Genomic DNA, 27,550 nt, shown 5'->3' with positions numbered 1-27,550 from the left:
CAGGAATTTGAAACAGGCTAAAGGACATAAATTTAAAAGTAAAGTTTTAGTTAATGTGATATGCTTTCATCAGCTGTCAGGTTCTATTCCTAGTTTTTCATTGATTTACTGCTTTGTTGCACGAGTGGCTTCACTTCTCGATATCCCTGCCTGCAAAATTAGGATTTGCTTGCATCTCTTGTAGGAGGATGTAAGTGGGGCTGTTTGGGAAAATGTTTTTCAGGATTCTTTTGTTTATTCACCCCCTCCCCGTGGAAAGCTTAAGCTTTTCTATGAATAATGCATAATCAAAACTGGAGCCAAATCTTCCCATTTAAAAACAGTACTTCCATTTGGAAGTGTCATCACGGTGCTGTCTGGGAGTTGTTTGGCTGCCCTTGCCCAGGCTCTTCCAGCCAAACGACAACTCCCATGTTGCATTATGTTTTTGCATCCCACTGAGTTGCTGCCACGGAGTCTTGGTGTTGCATTTAGGGAAAATGTGCCCCCCTCAAGGAGATGCTCTGAAAGAGAGGTGCCCGAGAAACCTCAAATTCGTGTTTTCTGAGACATCTCTCTTAACCAGTTCAGGTGTTTTGGATAGTACAATTTGAGGTTTTGACAAAAAAAATTCAGTTTTGAAGGGAGCAGGTGTTGGATTGATGAGGAAAAGTTAACATTTTCTGCAAAAAGTCGATACAACTGAAAATTGACATTTTCACCCAAAACCAGTGGCTAAGAATGTTGTTCTAAGGCTTTTTTAAATGAATGATATATAGAGTATTTGAAGATCCTCAGAAGAGACTCTTGAAATGACCCCATGTCATGGGCAAGGACCCAATTTTTATTTGCTCCTTCATAAGATACCTCAAAACTTTTGTTACTTGAATTTTTCTCGTAGACAGTGCCAAGTGTGGGCAGCTGCAGGTGAATGAACAATCTGGTATTTAACGATTACTGCTACTACAGATAGAAGAAATAGAAATGAGCTGGGCATCCTTTGGTGTGGAACGGGGAGGGAGGGTGGCTCCTCCTTGACAATGCTGTTTGCTCACCTTTTCAGCAGATCAGGTGAACTCCTTGTCTTATTTGATTATGACATTGGCAGCATTAGCTGGGGCGAGGCAGATCTCGTTCTGCATCTCCAAGTGATTTGTGACCAAGTGTGACTTAATGAAATGTGTCCACAGAGAGACAAGGAGCTCTTCTATCAGAGGCAGCTGAGCAAGGATAGAGATATGGTACATGCACGGAGCAGGAAGAGTACAGATTGCATCATTTATCTTGGGAAGCAAGGAATTGTCCGTTGCGACAAAATCAGTCGGATGCAGCGAGTGAAACGCTGAAGGCTCATTACGCTAATTAGTATCAGTGCTCAGCTGTAGGGAGGCAAGAAAAAACTGGCAGAGTGATACTTCAGGATAGCATTTGCCCAAGAGGAAGCATTGTGCATCATGGATTCATCAGTCAGTGCTGGGAGGGGAAGGTGGTGCAGCAGCTATGGGCTGAAATGAGACTGGTCCTTTCAGTGGCACCCTTAAATTGGTTGGCACCCAGGTAGCAAAAGTGTCACTCAGGACATGGGTCTGGCCCTGTGTGTGTGTGAGGTGCCATTAAAAAAAAAGAGAAGAAAGTAATAAAAAACTTCCTCTTAAAGGCCTGGTGATAAAATGAATAGGCAGCATTTCACAGTGCAGTTGAAAAAACATCATTGTTTGGTACTTTATGGGGGTGTCTTAGGAGAAGCTGACTTTTTGGCCTTGTTTGTTATCATCTAGTTAAACAGTGCCATCTTGCCTTGGCACTCCAATGCTAACTGTGGTCTTTAATCTTGATAAAAAGAGGTTTGGTAGTAAGATGTGGTGCTAATGAGGTTGGAAGACAATTAACATTGCAGTAGGTCATGCATAAGAAAGGAGGGGAGTATGATTGTGTCTTAGGAATGAAATACACGCCTGAAGAAAAGAGAGATGGAATAGGGATTGTAGCTCCTGGACTCCCAGCTGTTTTGGTTATGCTGGGAAGGCAAACTGCTCTTGAGCCTGGTTTTGTTATACACATTTTAGCATTCATGTTGCAGTCAGAAGGAAAGAGAAGGATGGGCAGTGAATTGTTGACTGCAGTAGTGCTGATGAGAACTGTTTCATTGTAAAGCCTCCAAAATTTGCATTATTCTGGTGATATTCCATTTCTGGAATAATCATTGGCATCACAGGGTCATACCAGGATGCAATGTAGCCGTTATGGTTACAGCACATGGACTTGAACAAGGCCAGAGTCAAAGACAGAAAATAATGGTTATATTTCTGACACCCTCCATTAAAATATGAAGGAGGGCTTTGCTGTTGCTGCTGCTTCCTCACATCAACAAGTCTTGATCTCTGGAAAAATTTAAAATTAAAAGAAATAAAGGATTTTCTATCCATCTTATTTTTTCCTTCATGTTGCTCTGAGTTTTCTGATTGAGAGGACCAAAACACCTTAATACAAATGTTTCAGCTTTCATCCTAGGCTGCTGTTATTTATAAAGTCCAGCATGCTGTGTCTGGTTGAAGCTGCCTCATGCTGCTCAATGGCATCCTGATGTTTACTTGTGCCTGCTGCCTTTTATACAGATACTCTCATCCTGCACTGGTACTGCTGTCTGCTTTTAAGATGCACAGTGAATGGTGATTCTCCTGTCTACATATCAAACATGATACATCCCTTTAGATTTTATATTTCCCTGTGCCCCAGGTGCTGTTATTATCAGTTCTGACATCATTCATTCAATATGATGGCTCCTGTCTTTCCTTTTATCTGTTATGGACAGGCAACTGGGAAACATTTTATCTTCCAAGCACAGCAACATATTTTCTTTAAAAAGTGACTTTTCTCTCTCTCCATTTCACTCTTTCTTGTCTAATATCTTGTGTATTATTCTTATCCTCAATCTCTTTACTATGCAATCCTGTTCAGTTTTGTTTTTCCAGTGTTTCTCATCCCCTGCCATTTTTGTACCTTTGTGGGACACAGGCTCACTGCAGTCAACTGAAAGGTTCCATTTAACTTATAAAGCCTCAGGTTAGGACTGGGTAGGATCTCTCCATCCATACACATGGCTTGTGCAGAGTTTTGTGTCGTATCTGAGGTTACTTTGCCCTCAAAGACAAGGATGTCCTGGCTGTTTAATAGTAGAGAGGGCAGGACTACAACAGATCAGATTTGTGAACAAGAGAAACTCAGTTTAACTATTTTGGATATCTCTGGGTAATGCACTTGGGTTGAAGATACGTAACAATTATCAGAATTACAGGTACTTTGTATAGAGACAAAGAAGTGGGGGTTTTTAAATTGGAATTCTTTCTGGAAATTGTTTTTGTAGTCTTGCTAGTGCTGCAAAGGAGAAAAGACATGTAAAGCGTTTAAAGGAAATACAATAGCTTGGAAATGTGTTGTAAGAAATGCCTTTGATTTGTGTAGTGAATTTCATTAAATCCTGCCAAACATTCAAAGCCAGTCTCAGGTCTCCAGCCCCTTTATTTGCTATCAGCACTTGAAATCAGCTTAATATTTTACCTTCACCCTTGGCTGCAGAGCATAACAGGCAAAACCATTATCTATGCATGTCATCACTATCAGGAAAGACAGAGAAGAAATGAAGGGATAAGGAGAAACAGGACTGGCAGGGAACAGTCATGTTCAAAAGTAAACAGATTTTAGCAGTATGAAGGAAGGACAGAGCAGGGTGGGAAAAATCAGCCTCTTGTAACTAAATTTAAATTCTGCATCTCCATAAGAGCTGTGCATACAGCCAAGCTGAGAGCTAATATTTAAAGGTTTAAATGAGCAGAGATGTTAATCTTTGAAGGGACAAAGCTGAATTTTGTCCCCTAGCTCTTGCTTTTATGCAGAGATGTTACCTTCTTTCCATACAGTTCTTAAGAACTTTCAAATTACTGTTTTAGAGTTGGATTGCACTTTTTAAACTTGCTAAGCACAGCAGCACCTGTGGACTGCAGAGCTGGGGATTGTCTTGTCATAGTCACCTCTGAAAAAAATCACAGTTTATGTCAGAGCAACAGAATTGGTAAATTGTATTATGGACCTGATTAGGAGTTTTTCTCATGTGACAGATCGTGGGATTTCTTTATAATTACTGAAGAGATAATGAACATTTTTATAAGCTTTTAGTTTAGTCTGAAAAATAAAAATTGCATTTGGTAGTGGTTTAATGTTAGTCTCTGTATTCACTGAGTCCTTTTAGAAACAATTTTCAGCTGTTGTTATTTCTACTCCCCTTTATGCTGGACTCTTCTGGTGTGTACTAAGGCATTTTAGCAGAGGGGAATGTGGATGGTTTGAGTAGGCATAAACTAATACAGATTCCCACAGGAAAGGGGGGAATAGTCGGCTTGGGGGGTGACCTATGGCATTGTTGAAAACTATTTCTGTGGGTCAGAAACAACAAGACTCCCTCCTGGTTTTTCTTCTTGATAGCAAATTAAAGCATGGGAATTCAAGGACAGCTATCATTCTTTCCTTCAGAATGAAAATTCTGTTGTTATTTTCAATTAGTTTTGCTCCCTGGTACAGTTGTGATGGAGGAAGATATCACAGTCTTATTCAAGGAAGCGTTTGGGTTTTATTTTTTTTGCTGGTCACATTGGATAAAGATGAGTTTCTTTAAGCAATTCAGTGACTTTCTCTGTGGTATTGTACCTATCGAAGGCAAACTGTGTAAGCACACAAATTCTTGACAGAAATACAGCTGCTCATCTCAGTTGAGCAGCTGTTGTCCTGAAGATCAGGGGAGGTGAGCCTAAAGGTAACTTTATCTGAAGAGCCCTTAAGAAACACAACAGAAACTGTCATGTTTTCGTGCAGAATTTTTGGCAGAAGCCTCCCAGCAGCATTTGTTGACTTCCCAAATGTTAGCTATTGCTAGTGTTTTCTGATTTGCTGAATGAGTAACATGGGAACTATGGATTATGAGGAAATAAGGGAATTCAGATAACTGAAACTAGAGTAAACTTGGAATGGATCTTGTGGTGTTGCCAGAAACCCCAAGATGCCATTAAAGACACTGCTTTTCTGCATTAAAGATGTATAAAAAATTCTTAGTGAATCTTATTATTTCTTTGTCTTCCATTTTTAACCAGTTCTCCATTATTCCCACCTCTCTAAAAAAAAAAAAAGCATTCCTCCTTTTTGACCCTTTTTTTTCAAGCATTAGGCAAGGCATTGATAATGCTCAAGATGCCACGTGCAGCAGACCCTAACCTCTGTCAATACAAAGGCAGAACCCATCTCTATGAGTACATTTATATTTTAATTTGCTCTAGGAGGTTGGTGCAGCGAAGCTGGATGCAGCTCCACAGCTAGAAATTCATCCAACATTTAGGATGTTCTAATTTTTTTTTTGAAGAAGAAGCATCCCAAGTGTACAGTGCCACCAGAAGCATTCTAGTGGATAATTTGGAGATGATGAAGACCTACCACAATATCTCATACGCTGGAGGGCTGATTCCTGAATTTTATCACCACACCGTGATTTGAAAATTATCAACCAAATTACAGCAAATCCTTTGAAGAGTGTAAGGCTCTGATCTACATAGTCACTAACAAGGGAGATTAGTTGAATTTTTCAAAATTGCACAGTGCTGTACTGCTCCACATGGTCAAATATCCTGCACAATCTTCCACTGATCACTGAGTCAGTAAGAGAATATGTTGTAACTAACTAAGAGAAACGTTTCCTCAGTGCAAATCTGGGATCCTCACTTAGCTTTTTATCCAGCCTTTGCAGTGAAGCTGGGTAATTGTTCTACATAATGCTCTAGCAGGCACCATGATTTCTGTGATGGGCTTTAGATAGAGACATTTCCAGTGAGTAGAGAAGCTTAAATGAGACACCCAGCTCATCTCATTTAAGTACATTCATATTTCAGACTGGTCAATGAGGTTTGAGTGCCTGTCTTCAATTAGAATGAGTAGAAGTTGTACATGCTTGTTTGCTCTGGGGGTTTTGAGAATTCATAGCACAGAATTTAGAACATTTCTGAAGACTCTTTTTCTACATGGTCTTTTGATTTGTGCCTCCTTAGCTAAATGAAAACCTACATTTATGCGCAGGACTGCAATTATGTGAACCTTAGAAGGAAAGGAAATTGTAAAATTCTTATACTATAATCACCTGTGAAATATAATAGGGATTATTGGTTAATTCCAGCTCAGAGTTATAATAAAACCATTATATCTGTGTTCTATGGACATTCCCCGTCCTTGTGCCAGGGCTTGCCAGGATTGGAAACACTTTGGAATCAGCTGTTGTTTTGGCAGTTTGTGATGTGTTGCTTTCTGATTTCAGCCACCGTTGTTCACTGAGTGGGGATGATCTCAACAGGCAGTGGCTGACACCCAGTTCCCAGCTGCATCCAACAATTTACCACACCAAAGGTCTCCTCTATTACCTGCGCAGCATCGGCCGGGCTCCTCTGGTGAGTCTCTTCCAGGTTCTTTTTGCGGGATTCTGTGAGTGGATTGATTATTGTACTTGTGTGAACAGTCTTGTTTCGGAGCTGGAGTGATTTGGGAGCATCACGTGCCGTTATGCTTTCATCTTATGGAATTGTTTTGAAAGCCTTGAATATTTATTACCTCTTGAATCTTCTAACCAGCAACTCCAAATTTCAGAATCCCTGTATACCAGGGATAAAGATGAGAAAATGAATTCCTTAAAGCTCTTTATATCCTCAAAGTTCTCCAACTAAGCTAAATATTATGAGTAGGTTATTGCTATCTTCATGGAAGCGTTAGGAGAAATTCCAGAAAGATTTAGTCTAAATGGGCTATGCTGAAGCCCATGCAATCACAAAAACAGAGGAAGCAGCCCTCAAAGGGTGTGAACTTCCATGCTGCTTTGGTGATGGGAAGAAAAGGACTGGGTTTTGGGGCTACCATAAATTCATGAGATGGGTCTCGTCTCAAAGCTGCAACTGGGACAGGGCTGGGATCCATCCCATCTGCTTAGTTACCCAGCAGGAGGAAAAGATAGTTCTGAGACCTCAGGAGGAAAACCACAAGGAGCTTCACATGGTGACAAACAGGTGTGGATACACGGACTGGCAGGTTTGTTGGGGATAGCTACAGCAGGCAGGAAATGTCCAAGTGCACCAGAGTCCCTCTGGGTTTGGTGAGAAAAGCCCCAAACAGGGTGAAAATGTCTGTGAGCTTCTCTAGGAGAATTCTTGCAGTAATTTGGTTTTTGTCTAAGCTGACAGCCCTGAAATTTGTCTCTGTAGGCTGAGGAATATTGTGGAAACTCATCTCAGAGTTGCAAATTGAGTCACCAACATTTTCCTTTGGTTCAGAGCAGTGTAGGATGAGTCTTGCTCTACCTTGTAATTTGCTGTCTGGTCTCTTTTAGTACACGACCCTCCTTGTCGTATTCAGGTGCACAAAGTTGAACACTCAGTATAAGTTTTCATCATTGTTGAGTGAAGGGAGACTATTGATTCTACCATCTCCCTCACTCACAGACTGCATGTCAGACTTCATAAACTGATTTTCCTTTGCCTTTGAAGAGTGCATTGATTTTAGTTTATACATTATCAAAAATGCCTTTTCCCTCCTTCAGAAGAGAGCTTGGGGTGGGGGGGAGGTTTGTTTGTTTTGTTGGGTTTTCTTTTAACCTCTAAGATCCCATGGAGCTAAATTCACTGATAGCCAAATGATTTCTGTGAACTGATTTGGTTTAACTTATCCCAGGGATGTGCAAACACCTTTTCTTTAAAGTGATGAAAAGCTGCTTGAAGGAGAAAAGCAAAGAACTTTAGCAGCCCTTCAAACCAAAACCCACTTCAACACTTTAGTTAACAAAAAAACATCCTGTTAGGTGCTGGGGTTTTTTTGCTTCCCTTTTTGGCTGTGGGAACCCTAATGGGACCAAGGGACTGGATGTGCTGGGACGTTGCTGAGAGTCTCATCTCTAGTGAAGAGCAGGATGCCCTAAAGGAGGAAAGAACTTCCAATAGACCAGAAGGCTGTGAGCAGAGTTTGCTGCCTCTCAAAGGCATTATTTCAAGCTTGGAAACAAGCATGGCCCACAAGGATGTGCTCATTGAGAGGAAAAAACCCTTAAGCATGTCAAAACTGGCATTTAATGTCCTGTCACAATGTTATTAAGGGGAAAAAAAAAAAGACTTTACATGGAAAAAAAAAAAGAAGTTTCAAAAAATTCTGTTTTCCAACAGATTTTCTTGCTTTCCACTTTATATATAGCTTTTCCTTTATTTTAAAAGGTACTTGGTTCTGTGACTCATAGGGAGGGTTGTTTTTGAGCTAGAAGGCAGTCCTTACCTTTCGGATGATCAGTGCTGATAAATAACTTTAAATAGATTAAAAAATTGTGCATGTCTTTGAGTCATATCCCAGTGAGTGCAAGCTTGGGAGTCTGACTGGTTTGTGTGTCTCAGTGTCCCAGCCATATGGAAGGACAGGCTGGAGAAAAAGCACTGGGAGATGCCAAGTTTGCTCAGTGTTTGCCCAGACATATCCCAGGAAGAATTCTGTTTTGGGTGCTCAGACTCCAAGATATCTCTTAGCCTTGGCTGAATGGTGAGACATAAGCTACCCTGTCGTGTGAAAATCAGGCAGAAGGATGTACTATAGAGAATAATTGAGTATAAACATTGGGAGTGACTGCAGTATCCAGTCAAATTAATTAAAATGTAGTGCTATGCAACTTGCAAATAGAATGAAAGTGTTTTCAGTGTCACTGACGCTTCTACTGTGGAAGCTAGTGACACTCAGTGAAAGATTCCATGGCCTGAACCAGCTGCCAAATTACAGAACCTGGCCTTGGTAATCATTTACCAGTAAAGAAGTCTCATTCCAGACCTGTCACTAAGGTTTCTTGAGGTGCAGAATTATAGACCTGCTGCTGATCAGGCAGCCCCACTCTCTGATCATCCCTGTGTGGTTTCTGATAAATAATGTTTTAGGCAGATAATATATTGGTTTTTGTGTGTTGTAATTCTGTAAATTGGAAGGTAATTGATACCCAATTGAGCTGAGTTCTCTGCCTTGAAATGAGACAAAAGCTGTAAAATCCTCTTTGATATTCATAGAAATACATCCTAGATGGTAACTCTGGTTAACCTAAGCTATGACTGTATTGCTGATAGCTTAGATGAAACACTAGCTGGAAAAATGTGTCGTTAAGAGAATTAATAAATGCAGCTCTTTGGAAGGAGGCATTCCAGGATAATTGTGCGTGGATCAGAGTTGTTGCTGGGTAGGTGGCTGTTCACATGCTTCAGGTGTGGAACCTGCAGGCCCCCAGCCCCACAAAAAGATCTGGAGATGAGTGGTGGTATGGGAAGGGAAGCTTACAAGACAGAAAACAAAGGAAGCAGCAGCATGCAAGTTCTGGGATGTGTATAATTGTCCATCTGACTGGTTATTATGTGTGCCTCAGCCTCTCCAGTACGGCACTGTCAGAGGAGCTGGGAGAGTGTACGTGCTCGGATCCCAGATAAATAAACTCCCTGACATGCTGCAGCTAAACTTAGTTACTGTAGAGCTGGTAAATAAGCAAGCTAGGGTAAGTCTTGCCCTAAGAGTTGGTGGAAGAAGCTCATGTTCTCCATCTGTTTCTCCCTTTTCATGTATGTATTTAGGTAAGAATATGGGTGGGAGTGTTGATCTGCAGGAGGGTAGGAAGGCTCTGCAGAGGGACCTGGACAGGCTGGATCCCTGAGCCGACAGTGAGTGGATGTCAGACTCTCCTCCCAAGCAGGAATTGACAGGACAAGAGGAAATGGCCTCAAGTTGTGCCAGCGGAGGTTTAGATTGGATATGAACAAGAAATTTCTTCTCTGAAGGGTTATCAAGCATTGGCACAGGCTGCAGAGAGCAGTGGTGGAGTTGCCATCCTTGGAGGTATTTAAAAGATCTGCACTTGTGGCACTTGTGGACAGGGTTTAGTGGCGGCAGTGTTGGGTAACGGTTGGACCTGATGGTTTTAGAGACATTTTCCAACCTGAAAGGTTCTATGATCCTATTTTTTCACCCCATATTTTTCCCCCATCTCTACATGGACCCATAATTTTTCTCCCCCTTCCTATTCATCTGTCTCCAACAAATAAGTCCTGGAAAACTGTTTCAATGAAATCTTGGTGCTCCTTTCTCCTCAATAGTGAATGCTGGTTTAAAATGAAATAATTCCTTCTCTTTAGAGATTCCTATATTTTAATTGACAGATTCCTGAACATTCCTGATTAAGACATGGCGAATATATGTAACAGCCATGTGTACACTGACTTCATATCTCAGAGGGCACTGAGATTGATTATTCTCTTAGACTTGGGTCAATATTTACCTCTTGGGTCATTAAATTGTGATTTTCATTTCCATGGGAATCAATATCTGCCTATAAAGGCAATCAAAACTTCCTCTAAAACTGGGAATGTGCCTTGTGCCTGGTTTGTATGACAGCTGACATGAGAGATGGATTGGATAGACAGGTAGATTAGTGTAGAATGAGGTTATTTGCCTTGAATAGGGGTCATTTTCTGTGCTTGACTTGCAGGAATTCGTGCAAAGATCTGACAATACCATTGCACAATTATATTTTCCTGAAAATTATGTAGCATGGGTTTTTAAGTTAAAGATGACAAAGCAATGATTAATCGCTTGGGAAGGCATAGATTTCAAATCTCATGAGGATAAAGCTGGAATTAGGAATTTAAAAGCAGAAAGAGCCTGACAAATTGCTCCATTGTGGTATCAGGAGTTCCCATGAACCCTTAGGTCCCTGAGTTGCCATGGATTCTTGCACAAGTGTCATGTTTATTTCTGCTACAGACAGAAGTGCACTAGGCTTGACTCTGGACCCCTGAGATCATGTCAGACCAAATAAATAAACCAAGATACAAGTGACTAATGAAGTCTGACACAGGTCAAAGGCATGGCCCAGAGTCTAAGCTTCTGCAAAGACACCTAAAAAAAAATATTGACACCTCCCTGCCACAGTCTAATAGTGCTTATTATGATGAACCAAGAAACCTTTCCAATGTTCAAGATTTTGCCTCATTTTTTCCTCTCTGTAGGTGTTCTGTGACTACCATGGGCACTCCCAGAAAAAGAATGTGTTTCTCTATGGCTGCAGCATTAAAGAGACGTTGTGGCAAGCAGGCTGCATGGTTGACACAGCAGTTGTCACGGAAGATGTTGGCTACAGGGTAGGTCCACTTGGTTCCTTCCTTAATTCCCAGTCTGTATGTGCTTACATATTCAAAATATTTAAGATAAGGTCACCTCAGAAATTTTTGCAATAGGGTGCAAGATTTCCTTGCTCCAGAGGAATAATGGTCCAGCGAGTTTAGTCACATGTAATATCCTCATGCACCAGGTATAAGGGACCCATCTACTGACAGTATATTTGCTATTTATTTCATTTTAATAAAATGATGCACTATAACATTTGGCTGCAGGCTAATAGGACGGACATATTTTTGTGTGGTGTATAATTTCTAAATATACATACAATTTTGTCCTCACTACCCTTCCCATTATACAAAAATAAATAGGAATTATGTAATGTTAACTGAGAAAATAATGGTGTTCCACAGTTCTGCTCAATTGAATTTCTTCATCACAAAATGCTCCTGGTTCCACTGAAAACACAAGATAATTGAGTGGATGCCAAACAAATGTAACATAGTGAACCAATCTCTAGAGCAAGCATTTGGTGTCATACCTAGGAATTTTTTTTTTAATTTGAACAAATTCTAAATTCTATTTTATTTCTGCTTCATGGAAATTTCTTGTTCATCAAACTGTTCTTTGGATTTCCTTTTCAACTCTCTTTTTTTTTGTGTCTGTTTAAATTATGTTTTCCTATTAAACAAGCTTTTTCAGGAAAAAGAGATTTTATAAGCTCCAATTCTACTCTTAAAAAATGTTAATTTCACAAAACATTAATTGTAGCCTTAAACTGATTATAGAGTTATAGCTTGGATCACTCAAATCTGAAAGAGGTTGAAAAGTCTTTGTCAGTTTATGCCTCTGTATAATTTTTGCTACTTCAGCATAAATACTCGTTATCCTTCCATGAGACTGTCATGTTTTCCAAGCTCATCTTATGGAGCTGCACCCTGAAACTTTACTGGAGGGCTCCAGCATCGTCTGTGAGGGGTCTCTGGGCAAACATTGATTCTTGAGGAAAGCAGGGAGGGTTCTCATAGCCAGGGCATCTTTGGCTGTGTTTGAATTCCAGGAGCTTGCGAAGGCAGAGGAGGGCTCGCTGCTGCACAGACAGAATTCAAATGTTACTGTCAGTGTTTGGAGCCTGACCTGAATCTGCAATGAAGAAAGGCTCCAAGGCTGTCCAAGAACACTCTGCAGTGGCCCATAAGAAAGGTTTTTACTGCTCAAATCCTTTCTTTTGCACTAAATGGGAGGTGAGCGCTTGCTGCAGGTCCAGACAATGGGTCACCCTCTCCCTGTTTAGGCTGGGGAAACTGGGTCTGTGGTGGGACACATCTACAATGGCAAACCGGCAGATACCCAGCCCTGCCTCAGACCTGCTGCCTTGCACTGTTTGCACAGGTTTCTTTCCTGCCTCCTCCAGGTAATGGGAATTAATCTGGCTTCCATGATTGATTTTCCTCCTCAGGAACAGAAACCAAATACCTCAAGAAAATTATGGGTTTTGGAAGAGCCTTTGCCTCATACGTTATAGATTCAGCTGTAGCCCTTGGCAATGTACAGAGTCCTCCTTGCCTTTAATATTTGGTGGCCTTGGGTGCCTTGCACAGTGTTGGCATTGTAATCCCAACCTTTTGATAAACATTCCAGGCTCCTTTGACAGCAATCTCTGCAGGGACATTAGTAAAGAAATAAAATTCCATTCTTTTCAAATGGGATTGGAGGTTTATGGATGGGGTTCAGTGTGAGTGGAGCAGCTTCCTTTGCTGTCACACATGATAAATCCAGACGTGTGAGAGACATGGAACACAGTCACACTGCTGCACTATCATAAAAGCCTCCTTTAAAGGGATGTGTTTGCATGCAAAATATACTATTGAAAGATAATTAATGAGAAGAATCAATAGAGAAGAAAGAGCCATTAATGTGAAATTCAGTGAATGCAGGTAAAATGAAAAGAATATTAAATTCGGGTTTGCTAATGCTTCTAAATGAGTCCTGTGTACAGAGACATTACTGTTATCTGCCAGTATTTTTATTTAATTAAAAGATTGATTATGCAGGTAATTTGAATTTCTTTAAAAAGCTAAAGTGGATTAGGGTTCTGATTATTGTATTTGATGTGATAAGTTTACAAAATTTTGGGTGTGGGTTCAGATAAGGGTACATGGAGTTCACATACAGTTTAACTGGGTCTCATGGTTGTGCTGAGGCTTATAAACACCTGAGCTGTATGGCTCCGCTGCTTTTTTTTTTTTACTTCCTGCTTAGTCAAAACTCAGGAGAACCTGGAAGCTGTGCATGAAACTATAAAATTTTGTGATCTTTGTGCAGCAAGTGGCAGCCTGAAGTCAGTGCAGAAATGCTGGATGCTTTGTCAAAGGCAAGAAGTGAATTTTCAAGGTTTCTCTGTTCAGTGTGCCCACAGGAAAGAGAGTGCTGCAGTTCTCAGTAACACACTGGAGATCTTGGCTTAAGAGCGAGGCTTGAGGTGGTCTCAGATTTAAAGTGAAATTTTTTGCTTTGTTCCAGTTTTCTCTACCTCAGTTTTTTCATCTGAAAAATGGACCTTTTATGGAACTGGAGGGGACCAGTGATGACTGCAGCCAAAATATACTGAAAAATGAAATATGTATAAATGAAAGATATGTACGGTTAACTAGTTTACAAGAGATACTGCAAAATAATTTAGACCGAATATGTATCACTCATATCGAGTGTGTTTAAGGAAAAGACATTATTCAGTCACTTTCAAACCAAACATTCACATAGAGTGATGTGAAGTAAAGCCTGAAAGAATAGAACTACAGTTCCTCAGAACTGGTGAAACTGGTGGTTATTGGAAAGTGAAATTAGCTGGTTGGTTTTCACTACCCAGACTGAATGAAATTCAAGGGTAAATGCCACTAGCAATATGTTGGAACTCCTTCTGTAGGATTCCATTTGGTTCAGGTGCTTTAAGAAAGCTGTCATAAAACAAATAATGAATGTTTTAATTTTGCTTGGTCTCCCCTAGGTGGATCAAATGGTGTTTTGGCACGTGTTGTGGTTGGTGTAGCAGCACTGAAGTTCAGGCACACACAGACATAGCCCACATGCATGTGTATGTGTATATACAGTACCCAACAGTCCAGTCTATTCATTAGCACTAGGCGTGCTCTATGTAGCGGTTATCTGTTTTTATAGAGTGTAAAAATAGCACATTTAGCCCTCTGTAATGACTAAGTAATTGTTGCCTCTGTACTGATGGAATATTTGATACTTCAGGCGTGTTTATAGACTTTGTAGGGAAATATGATTTTGAGAGTAAGAAAATCACTCAGGGCTAAGATGTGATATTTGCTGGTTTTATTATTACGTTTTATTGTGATTCTTTAAGTGAACTATATGAAACACATTGTTTGGACTTGGAAGAGAATATTTTGGTTTGTTTTACGATGCAAGTTAGTTAAATGCTGAGCTTTATTTTCACATAGTTATGTGTGACCTTCTTTGAGAAAACACATCCTCTTTCTCTGCTCTGTACCAGCTTCAGACAAAATTCCTCTCATAACTCAATCCCTTGTCAAACCATGGATTTATGGTGGGAGGAGATAGAACTGTAGAGGGGAGAATAGGGATGTCAGGTACTGAGCTGTGACTTGGCAGCTCAGCGGGAAGGTGTAGGCTGGTTGAAGCAACTTGAGAACAAAACTTTGACTTTAGCAGTCCCAGACTATTGGGTGTGCAAGTGTTTGATTTTGAGTGATATATGTCAAGTCTACTAGGAAGTTTGCATTTTAGTATTTGGAATGAAACAAACGTCAGAATCGGAGAGTTTCACATGGGGACATAATGCACTAGTTGGAGCTCTCAGTAACTATCTATGGATACATTTGATTATGGACACATTAAAACACAGGTCTGTGTGTGTGTATGATGTCAACACGTTCACATCTGTGCCATTCATTTTCTCATAGACTCTTCCCAAAATCCTGGATAAAGTGGCCCCTGCATTTGTCATGAATAGCTGCAGCTTCCTGGTGGAGAAGTCCCGGGCGTCAACAGCCCGGGTGGTGGTGTGGAAGGAAATGGGGGTGCTGAGGAGCTACACCATGGAAAGCACCTACTGCAGCTGCAGCCACGGACTCTACAGAGTGAGTAAACCTTTCAAAAACCCTGTTCCACCCTCCTGGTGCACATCTCGTGAGCTTGGATGGTGAAGATGGCCATTGTCTGCTCTCTCCAGACTTGTGTAGCCAGAGTTTCTTTTCAGGGGCACCTCATTCTTTTACCTTCCATGCCAGGAAAGCACAGTCCCTCTCTGAGGTTTCATTCAGCATTGAAATAAAAGGAAAGTCCAGTCTGCAGCCAAAAGCACTGAGCTGGAGAAAGGAATGTTTTGGGGATGATATAGGGCACTTATCCTTACAAGGGCTTTCACAGTCTTGTAATAAAAATTCTGGCAGGTCATATGGACATTTTTGAGCCTAATTCTAAGGTAATTAACTGGAATACTCGTTGGTACAGGCTCACTGCCTGAGCATTCACCTGGCTAAATTTAAGAGCCTGCATTGAAAATCCTGCATTTAGAGTTGCCTGCTCCTGACAGGCAGAGGTAGCCAATCTAAGGCTACTTTTGACAGATGTCAATAAATTCAAGCTATGCCTGAGACTGTGATCTAGACGGACCCAAATTCCACATCAAATGAGGTTGGTACAAAGGGCTGTACTTGTACCAAATGCATCAGGCGTCAGTCTGGGAGATCTTCTGGCAATTTTTAAGCATATGGGATAAAGTCTGGTAATTGCATTTGAGTGATCATAATTCTTCATTCATTCAAATGATGAATTTTTTTGCTTTTTCTTATTCCAAACCTGTTGCTTTCATTTGAAAGGCTTCTACATTCCACCTCATTTCTTCCACTAGGGAGCAATCCTTATCTGTACAACATTAATAAGCAGTTAAGGATCCTGAAAGACCCTTAAGGAAAGAGCCATTATTACAAATAACAATTAATTAATAAGACATTCAAATTATTATCTTTGTAAGCTCTATACTAATCCTTTTACCTCTCTGTAGCATGTAGCAGGAAGTATTCAGCTGCTGTTTTAACCATGCTTTCCTATACACACATCAATTCCAGGACAGGAAAGGCAGAATTAAAAAACAGCAGACAGTTAAAATCAAGAGAGTGTAATGCCCAGGGCAATTATATCTAACACTCCCTACTCCTGAGAAGTGCTAATGGCTTTTTAATAGGCACCACAGGTCAAGACAGTGGGTTTGAATCTCTTTAGACAGTGGGGGAAAATCTACTTTGACTGAAATCAATGACAAAACTCCAAATGATCTCTGTGGAGGAGGATTTCACTGATTGCTTAGATAACTACAGTAAGATCTAAAACCAGTGACACATCAGATTGTATCAATATCTAATGATTCCTTCTCCATCTGCATCTGTGGGGTCTTTAAACAAACTTGCTTCATTTGTGTCATTAGATGCTTAAAATAGGAAGAGAAATATCTTGAAATGCATGAAATTGTTTACTGTGTTCTTTCTTGTCCTCTTTATTGTCACTGATCAGGGCCACAGGCAGCCACTAAGGACAGGAAACAATTGACAAATGAGGGCTCATGACTGGTGAGGGAATCCAGTGTTCCCATGGCTCTCAAGGAAGTCTGAAAGCTGTAAAGCAGTTCTGAAATTTCCATTCTGAATGCCCTGAAAAGCTGAATCTTAGTTGGATCATTGGGTTATGTTTATGAGGTCACATATCCTTGTTTGGTTTTTTTTGAGGGGTTTTTTTTTTAGGGTTATGATTTATCTCAAAGATGGGGGGTACATGAATATTCACATTAGGAAGAATTTCTTCACCATTTCTCTATCATAAGGATAATAAAAACACTTTTTGCAGCTTCTGTGTTTCCAGATTTAAAGTATTCCCACTGTTTTTTTCCCAGTGCACTAAGTACCCAACTTGTTAGTATAGGAATATAATTTCTTATGTTGATTATACTGGACCTGCATATAAATACATAAAGTATCTCTTCCAGAAAATGGGTACTTAAAAGCTATTTCCTCTTCTTTTTAGTGGTCTTTAGAGTTGGTCCTATTTACTTGCTCTTACAAGTGGATTAGTAAGAGTGTGGAATAGACAGACTAAACTAAGATTTTGCTGCATAAAAATACTATTTAATCCCCAGCTTCCATCTATCATGCCAAAGCTACTTCAACAGTATCTTGGAGCCCTGAAATCATTCTTGTAAACTTGAAATTAATCACATAAGAGGTCTTGATTTTCCTACTGGCTTCCACCTGAGCTCTTCACTCTTGGACCCTGAAGTTGGATGTGTGTCTAAGCAATAGAATGACTCTACCGCTCAGGCAGGAGATGTCAACATCCTATACTTAGAGCTTTCGGATATTTGGTTTAGAAGATTTGTTTAACTGTGGATCATTGAGTCAGTTTTTTAATTGCATATGACTGATCTCTCTGTAGGAATATATGCAGAATTTCCCCTGGACAAGAATACCCTTATGTTTTTGTTACTTTTACACCTTGAAGTACAATACAAACGGAAGCTAGGATTTAAAATCTCTCGTTAAATGCAGTAGAGGCTCCCAAGTCCAGCATCATTCAGTGAACCAGTGGTCAGGCTTCTATTGGAGAGCAGCAGACCTGGTCTTTAGCTTTTTTCCAGCTTTCAAGTGATGAAAAGAATTCATTGAAGCAGCTTCTTTGCTGGCTGTGAGCACAGGTACAGCGCTTGGAGCTGCACAGAGGTATCTGGTGGCGGTTGTGCAAAGGATTTAGGAAGAACAAGGAAGCTGTATAGAGGCAACAAGAGGTTAAAATATTAATTGCACAAAGCTGTTAAGTGTACCCCATCTCACCACAGGTCGAGTGAGGGCTGAGGTAAACCAGAATTTAGTTTTCCTGATAGAAAAATCTCTGAAAGCTTTCCCCTCAAATGTGTGTCCCCTCTCTTGCACTGAAATTTTAAAATAGTTCAGTGACAGAAAGATAAAGCAGGAATTTGGTACTATTGATATGTAAATGAGAAAAAATAGTGACCCCAGCTTCTTTTAAAAATAATTTGATTTCAAATGGAGAGGAGGGTGAAAATGAAAGGAGAAAAGAGATGGTTTGTCTGACGAATCTTCCTGTCTGTGATCAATGGAAATGCAATAAGCCAACTACGCTTAAGGAAGCGAAACATAAAACTAAAGAAACTATTGATGTAATCTAAGATTTTGTTCAACCTAGGAACAAGAAAAGAGGGTGGTAAGATATCCAAACTCTTTTATCAGCTTGTCTGGATTGCCCAAATCAGTATTAGAGGAGCCCTATCTCCATTTGAAAGTTGCTAAAAACAAAGCAACGAAATTCCACAGGGAGTTTTGCCTCCTGCTTCTGCCAGTTTACAACTCTGTGGTCAAACCAGAAAATATTATTAATAAAATAATAAACCCCTTATCATTTCTTTGCTCAAGTGATGACTGTCTGCATTGGTCCCTCATTGGAGTTTTTACCCCTCCAGCTTAACTTGATTTCAATTGCTGCCTCCCTTTTGTGGGATACAGAGCCCCCTTCTCATCTTTGGTTTTGAAAAGACTGAATGCAAGGCTGTGCTGTGAGGAGTTCTGAGCACAGGTACAGCCAGGACCCTGGGACAATTGCTGTTCTGTCATGTCACACTCTTTCACCATTCTTCTTGATTCCTTGTTATCTCACCTGCTAATTAAGACCCTTCTATAGCATATTCCACTGTGCTGGTCCATTCATTACTGCATCCATCATCCTCCAAGTTAATACCTTTAGTGCCAGTGTCTGCACCTGAGTTCCAAACCATATGTCTTGGTAATACAGCTAATCTAAAAAAATCGAGCTCCATGCTCTGTGTGTACGTTATGTTGGAAAAGCAGTTTCCTTGGCATGGTGTGCCTGATGGAGGAGACGGAGTAGTAATGGAAATAGATTTTAGTTCTTTGCTTCAAACGGATTATAAACAACAAGGAGTAACAAAAATGAGTTTTAAAATTATTGCAGGTATTTTGACAGTATCCTGTGAAGGAGATTTTACTGCTGGTATGGATCCCTCTTTGAAGAAAGCTTTTGGGAGGGCTGAGAAATAAGAGGTTTTTTTCCTGGCCATTTTAATTCTTCTAAATCAGAGGAATTGAATACTTCAAATTTTTTCATTGGACGTGGTTAGAGGAAAAAGACATCCCTTTGCAGAGACACTGAAATTGGAGACCCCAGCACCGAGCAGCGTGGTCTTACAGTTCATAAGGCACTCTCGATATTAATTCAAAAAATCTTTGCTGAACAGAAGTGGTGAGAGTTAGTCTAATTAGAAGATCTAATATTACCCATCCCCTTTAGCCTGACCTGCATGGGCTGACATATTTAAGAAGAGTGATGAATCAGTGATTTACCAACTAAAGCAATCTGCCAAGAAGAAAACCTTCCCTCTTTCTCATCCTTCAGAAGAGGCCTTCTCTGGTTTGATCTCTTTCTGTCCAGATGAGCCAGATTGTTCCCTGTGTATGATTGACCATTGAATTGCAGCAATATCTTTTCATAATTATCAGTACACAATTAAATATTTTCTTTATCTTCCTTACTTTTGAAGATTACTTACCAAATTTTTTTGAGGAATTTTTAATGTATGTTTTATTCATAAGCAGTCTATTACAGTTAATAGTCAGAAATTGAGTTGTTTTGATGGCATTTGCGGGTCACATGATGCTGCTTCTGTTCTCCAGTAAGATGTATATTGTTCTTGTAATTGGAAGTCTGGTGCAGAAACTTGCAAATAATTTTAATTTGGCCTCTTGCCACTATTCAGCTACCAACAAAAATGATTTCAACAATATTCTTGCCATAGAGCATGTTTGATAAGTTGTTGTAGACAGAAAAGGTAAAGAAATAGGATATACTCTATGCTTTTTGGTGTACATTTCTGGAAAATGATTACATCATCTTTGCAAATCTGACAGACTTTTTGCCATTTCTGATTTCTTTTGTGCCCCAGAGCTTATACTTTTCCTGAGTATGAGTAAGTCTCAAAAGCATTCAAAAGCTTCTTTTTTTAAAAAAAAAAATAACCTCTAAAGTGTGTGGTTTTTAGCTGACCCTCAGTGCTCTAGAGATCTCATTCTAAAGCAGATGCTGAGAATAAGAAAGAATGATTTTTCTTTCTGATAAGTCTGCTTCCACTTCTGGTCCAAAGTGGCTCAAATTGGAAGCAGCTGTAATAGCAAGAAAAGTATAGAAAAAAATGGTTATCTAATATTAATCTAAGGACTGATGGTTCAAATTAAGGGTGTTGATTTTTTTCCCTTTCCTTAAATTGTTACCCATGGCAAAAGTTTGCATCATATTTGCTTTATTTCCCTCCCTCTGTTATTTCCACCCACCCCTTGCGCTAATTGATTGGTGATTCATTTTGTAAGAGATTCTAATTGTACCTTTTAGGATTGTGGGCCTCACTTCACAGAGCTTTGTGGGGACTAATGGCATTTAGGAAGTGGGGGAAGGAGAGAGAAGGGGTTTCTGAGCAAACAAATCAGGAGATGGTGGGTGTTTGTCTTTATTGTACATACTTAAATCTTTGAGGTTCTTACATGAAGTTCTTATATGAAACTCTCATATTAACTGCAGGAGTATTTCCTCTTGTTAACTGGTTTTTATTGGTTTGTTTGTTTTATTACTTGACAGGATGCTAACTAAGAAATCACATGCTTATCTGTGCTCAGATCTGTCTGAAGGTGTGTTGATTTTGGCTCTCTGTTTGGAAAAGCAAATTACAGAACATTGTGGGGATTCTTTCAGCCTTATATCTACACAAAAACCAGAGTTTGTCTTTAGGACCACCCCAGCAGACTTCATCCTTCTTGATGGGGAATAAGACAGTTGTATTAAGGCAGGTGTGACCAAAAGCAAATGGGATGTAAATACCATCTCTGTTCCCAAAAGCTATGGGTGTTTTTGCTATCTGCTAAGTTTTGTTGAAGGTGCTCAATGTTGCCATATGGAAGGGCTATTTATATGCATTTAAATTAGTCTGTAAAGTTTGCAGGAAGGTGATGCTGGTCTCCATACTCTGTTTTCTCATTTGCTGGTCCATTCCAGAGTCAGTCTAACCTTGCTGTTTTGGAAAAGTTCAGTCATTGGGGTAGGGTTATTTTTCTTATCACATCTGAGGAAGGCTTTTTTTTTTTTTTTCTTTTGTTTTTTTTGGCAGGGGAATTGGTTTGGGGATTTCTAACCCTATATAAAGTTAAAACCTATTTTCTGTCATCAGTGTGACTGCATTAGAGTTTTTGCTGGGAACACTCAGCTCTTCCTTCCACTTTTGCCAAATGTTGGTGTTTTGTGAATGACTCTGGAAAAGCTGTGGGCCCTCAGGCCAACAGGCAGAGTTTGCTGCTGTACACACAAACAAATGTTTTCCCACCATGTCTGAATGATTCATTAACTCTTTCAAGAAGTCAGAACAGGGGTGGCTGCCTGTACTGGTCCATCTGGTGAGGTGTCCCATGGATGCTGCCTTGAAAGATGTTTTGGAAAAGTCCTTCCCAGCACCTGCTGCAGTGGGTTTCAGCTGTTGCTCAGGCCATCTGCTTTGCTGTTCCTGGGCTGCAAAATCTGAGTGTTGGGTGGTGGAGGAGTGTTCCATTGTGTTTGAACTCACACTTACTCAAAACGGGAGAAAGACGCAGGAGAAGAACAGCGCAGAGCTTTCTTTAGCCTCCCTGTCCCCAGAGCACCCAGGAAGCACTAAAAGCCAATGCAAGAATTAGCAGGGCACCAGGGAACAGTATTTATTCCTTCTCGTTATTGATGAGTACCAAAGGAATGTTATACTGGAATTAATGTTTTTCTGTGTGTATGACACAAGATGGTCACTGGTGCTAACTGGATCATGAATGAAGATACTGAATTAATTTTTCACATCTTGATTCTTTCTCCTGAGTTGAGCCAGCTGTATCCCTGACTTGCTATGACCTTGAGAAGACATCCCATGCCATATGATTAAATTACAGCACAATAAAATATGACAACAGAGGTGAGATCATAATAGATTTGACTCTGTAAAGCTGGGGGGTATCCAGTCCTGTTGAGATTCAAAGGACATGGCTGACACATAGAATAGAAAAGCAGAGCTGTCATGTACCTCTGTTTTGGTCCACCCTTTTCCAGTCATACAGTTGTATTAACTCTGCTGTTTACCCCTTCTGCTTGGGACTCACCCTTGGAGAGTTTGTTCGAAGAAACCCTGAAAATCTCTTCACTTTCTTATGATGTTAATGATGTGTTCTAGCTGGTTGTTGGCTTTTTGTTAAACATAGGGACATAGCAAACTCCTTGGGCTGGGGAGTGGAAAACAGGCATCATCTTGAATAATGCTTGTCTTGAATGATGATCTTCCTTTAAATTTCTATTTTTCCCCAGTGTGTTGTAAACAATGGATGTTTCTAGTTTGTTTATGGGATTTTTTCCCCCCTCATCTGCTTTTGCACTTCCCCAGATACTTGGTTGCAGGCCAGTCTTCCCCTATTCCAAAGCTGTACTCCAGAAAGGAGGTGATAGGTACTGACAGAGGCTATCAAACTGTTTCTCTACAAAGTGGATGAGCAACAAGACTGCATAGAATCAGAAATGCAAGTGTCCTGTCATATCCATCTTCCAGAATTTGAGAGAGCAGGACTACATGGAAGAATCTCAGGTTTTTTGACATTATCAATCCGGGCAGCCCAGGTGCTTGAAGCAAAAAAGTTGTTTGCTATTGCTCTTGGGGTTGCATGGAGAAGAAATTGCATTTTGTGAGGGAACAAGACATGAATCAATGGCTCACCTCCATATTTTCAGCCTGCTGACAAGTGACTGCTATTGTGTCCCCATTTAAAAATGAACAAAACCAGTCTGCTTGTGTGGAAACAGAAAAACAACAGGTGCTGTCACCTTGTGATTGAGGGGGTAGGTTTGTCCATGTGCTGCAAGGAGGAACAAGCTCTCCCAGTATTAAAATCAGTGCTGTCATGCTCTGAAGTCAAACAGTCTTTTGTAGTGCCAGACGGCTGAAAATGCTTAGCAATTTATGGCCAGGCTAATCTCTGAATTGTATTTATTCAGTTTATGGGCATAGCTGGGGACCTGGTTTGACTTCAGATGTTAGAGCCTTAACTACATTCACAGTACAAATTATTACAGCAAACAGAAAAAGTATAAAAGTAAAGCAAACTCGATGTTTAAAGATTATTTTTCATTTTCTATTTTAAATATAATGGCAAATAAGAAAACTGCAGTCACGCACACAAAATTTTTCTGGATGAAATGTTACTGTTTTATTTGAAGTCCACTAAAAAATCCTGAATGGCATGACCTTGGATGTCCATGGGATCTCAGTCTTCTAAAGAAAAAACTCTTGGGAAGGATAAGGAATAGAAAAGCAACATTCCTAATGAAAACTAACTGCAGCCTTTCAATGGTGCCCCTTTAAATGCCCAAATATCATTGCACATCATCCTTTCAAGTTTTCTGGGGAATTACAGCAGCTAGCTTTTTGATTTCTGATGTCTCTCTTGCTTGTTAATCTGGCCCCGTGTGGATTTATTGTACAAATCTATTTGGCAGCTGAAAATTGCTCTTTGATGAAGCTCCTAGTCTAATCATGAACTCCTCAGGCATGGAAAATAAGAATGGGTAGGTGGAAAAGCACAGGCAAAAAGAGCCATGTTTGCCTTTGACTATGCATGGATTTTTAGAAGCATCTAAAGTTCAAACTTTTTGATTACAGGATTTTCTGTAAAGATGAATTTCTTTCCTCTTAGGATCATAACATTTGCCATGCTGGATCAGATCATTGGTCCATATAATCAGGTAGCCTGCCTCGTGCAGACACTAGTTCCTCACGGCTCTGGAGAAAACAAAACCTGCCTGTAAGGCAACTGATTCAATTACACTAAGACACGGAAAGGAAATAATCCTACCAGCCTGACCTACCTCTCCTCTGCTTCGTACACTACAACATGAGCCCTGATTAAAATTTTCAAAACTTGGAATAATGAGCTACACTCTCTGTGAATAATTATGTAGCTTTTTCATTCTCTTTTGTAATCTTTTTTCAGACAGGGCTTCCTGCAGCAGTGAATTCTACTGGTTGATGCCCATAATTTGTATATGCTATCTGTTATAAAGCATAAACTATACTATGAAATCTAATCTTCCTTTTCCTGGTTTCTGCATCCTTGGCAAACGTGCTTCCCACAGCTGCAGTAGTTCCCAGTCTGACGGCTCTGTAGCCATGCTCACAGCCATCCTCATGCCTCTGTTATCCAGGTCCCCTGGTCTGGTCTCCCCTAAAATCACACTAGATGGTCTGTTCATTCTCTTCAGTCTCAAAATCTGCAGATACATCCTGCTTCCACCCAGCTCTCCTCTGTTTGGTTCATTTCCTTGTTTTGTTTCCAATCCAGACTTTTTTTTTTCTTCAGGTGTCCTGAACTCTTTAAATGATTGTTACCTTTTCTTTATTTTTCTTTCTACCACAAAAATGGTTTCCAATTGCCCAATATAGCAGATCTGATTATTATTTCTCTGCATTGGCAGTACTAAGTTCCTTCCTTACTGACAGAGTGCTGTCATTTTTTTGCTTAAATCAGAACATGCACCCTTGCCTGGTATTTTAAACATCATAAATAATACCTGTGTGTCTGCAAACTCTGCCATGTGCTGGGCTTGTCCTCAAGTACAGTCAGGTCTTCCAGCTAGAGAAGGTGGGTATTGCACGAGTCCACATCTGGAAATTCTGCTCCTACTGCAGCTCCTTGGGTATGATAAGAGTGTCCTGTGTAGCACAGCTCCACAGCCACTCTGCCTTTCTGTAATTCTGACTCAAGTCTGGACTGAAGACTTGAAAAATATTCCAGAGTCATAGCAAAAGCAAAGGGGGCTCCGTTCTCCTGCCCTCCTCTGCCATGTCCAGGTGCAGCCTGTTCTGTAGCAGGGAAAGCTGCAGTTTCTGGGAAAGGGATTAAGCACTGAAAACAGAATCTTAATAACAAATTCATGAAGGTTTGGTGCTTAGAGACTGCTAGTTCTTCTAGTTTGACCTCTTGTATGTCATAAGCCTTTGGGTTTCACCCAGGCAGCTTTGTACAAAGCTTGTTAACTTGTGTTTGTGTAAACAGAAAAATATCCAGGCTGGATTTGAGAATATCACAGGACTGGAAACCTATCTGGTCCCTTGGCATTTTCTAGGTGTTAGTGACTGTTAAATATTATTGCCTTATTCTCATTTGAATTTATCTGCCTCATGTTTTAGCTGCATTTCTGTTTCCTCTGCTAGTTTAGACAGACCTTTAGTAACTTACTGGTTTATTCTCTTGAAGGTACTTACACAGTGCAACCTAAGTGACCTTTCAGTCTTTTTGATAATTAATTAAACATGCTTAATTCTTTAATAGTTTGTCTATATCAGAACATGCAGGAAAGTGCCTCTGAATTAGCTAAAGGTGCAAGTGGAAATTCTTGTGCTAAACCACATTAAGCTACATGTCAACACTCTGAAGCAGAATTAAGGTGCCCTTAATTAAATTTGGCTTAACTCATTTCTAAAGTAAATTAAACCAAACTAAATTGTAAACACTTTAGTTTTGAATACCAGAGCAGAAATATGTGCTTCTGTGTGCGATAAACTTGTAAAGTGAGGGTATGCTTATGCCAGATGAACTCAGGCAGAAGTTGATAAACCTAGTTTGGGATGGAATTTGGAGTTTTATGGCTTATCTTTAGGTAAGACCCTGCATTGCATACTGCATATGGATGATGAAATAAAACCCCAAAAACTGCTGTGATCTGCCTTGGATGTGTTATATTCTAATTTTTGTCTAAGGAATACATGTGCTGCCAGATGGTGGGAGATCTACAAGTGAAGATATGTGGTCTAGAAAGAGACATTTTGGCACAGCAAGTGACATGCAGAGATGCAGATATTGGGGACAACTCAGAAATTATTTGCATACTTGTCATAAGCAGGGAAGGCTCAGACTTGAGGAGGTTGAAGATATTAGAAATAATAATAAAAAATGTTGGTTCCTTATAGCCAAGAGAAGAGAAAGAATCTAGAGGCATTCAATGCTGATGATGTGTGATACTCTACTGAGAATTAGAAGGATATCTCTGAATGCCTTTTGCTGCAAAACAAACCACCACTGGGATATTTTCAACCAAGTAGTAGTCATAGATGAGCCTCACTTAGCAAAAGTGGACAGAGGAGTAAACACAAGTACAACGTGACAGTGCATTGTCTGTCTAGACCAGAAGTATGAGATGCAAAGGCATGGTTGGATGGTGCATTTTGGGAGCAGACAGCAGTGAAATATGTGGAGTGGTGTATGATAGGATTCTTCAGGGCTTTTGATGAAAAGGAAAGACAAAAATCTTGGTGATTTTACCAGAGTTTTTTAAAGGTGTAAATCAGAGGAGGAATGAAAGATAACTGTTGGTTGCAGAAATTGCTATGAAGCAGAAGACTTTTTTGGGGAAGTGAGCCATGTTGCAGTGCTCAGGGACATCAGGTGGATGAGGGTCCCTTGCCCTTTGGAGGAAGAGAACTAATCTTTCATGAAGTGGTAGGGGGGGCAAGCCCTGTGAAAACAAATGCAGTTCAAACTCAAACACCTTGTCATAAATAAACTGAACCAGTGCAGGGAAAACTGCAGGCACAATAATTTCCCAAATGTCTCGATACTACTGCTAAAGAGCAATGAGCAAGACTAATTAACAGATCATCTCTGTTGATAAGGTGTAATTTAACTGGCTGTACTGGAACCTGCTAGGAAAGTGTTGGAATTGTACTTTTTGAATTTAAACATCTCTAGCTACTGGTCTGTTGCCTGCTTGGGGAGGACAGAAAGGGCAGTAGCATGTCTGGCTGGGATGAGGGGAATGGCAACGTGCTACACCTTCATTTACTGATAATTCAGGTCTACATACTGCAGGTAGGATGGCAAAGTCTAGGAAATGATCCTGCCTGGCACACTGAATTAAGCTAGAAAATGGGATAAACTGCCTCAGAAGCACTTGTATTCCATACAGAAAAAGTAAATGTGTAGCCATGGATTTCAGTTTGGGTGAGATCTACTTGAGATTTCATGTGACAGCAGTAAATACTATTAAAGATTCCAAACATTAGAGATGACTAATTTGTAACACAAAAGATGTAGTATCCACTGTAGGTCTATTTTGGACTACTTTGTAATAGGAAATGATGAATTAATCTTTGTTGTGGGAGTTTGTGGTTACCTAGACACCAGTGATCATGACCCAATTACATTTAATGTGGGCAGGGGACAGTGTTCCTATTAACATGTTTTCTTGTATT

The 27,550-nt window shown here is 40.1% G+C and overlaps 1 protein-coding gene across 1 annotated transcript in view; it reads left to right on the top strand.

The window, feature by feature from the left end:
• Positions 1-27,550, top strand: part of AGBL1 (AGBL carboxypeptidase 1) — a 272,002-nt gene that overhangs the window by 131,798 nt on the left and 112,654 nt on the right. The window contains exons 19-21 of the mRNA XM_039557990.1: positions 6,329-6,458; positions 11,073-11,204; positions 15,132-15,308. Of these exons, the coding sequence (XP_039413924.1) occupies positions 6,329-6,458; positions 11,073-11,204; positions 15,132-15,308 (439 nt within the window). The remainder of the gene's footprint in view (positions 1-6,328; positions 6,459-11,072; positions 11,205-15,131; positions 15,309-27,550) is intronic.

The sequence above is a fragment of the Corvus cornix genome, chromosome 10 (genome assembly GCF_000738735.6).
Source record: "Corvus cornix cornix isolate S_Up_H32 chromosome 10, ASM73873v5, whole genome shotgun sequence".
NCBI classification, from domain to species: Eukaryota; Metazoa; Chordata; class Aves; order Passeriformes; family Corvidae; genus Corvus; species Corvus cornix.
Note: the sequence above shows the minus strand (reverse complement) of the source record. Positions and strands in the feature narration are given on the sequence as shown.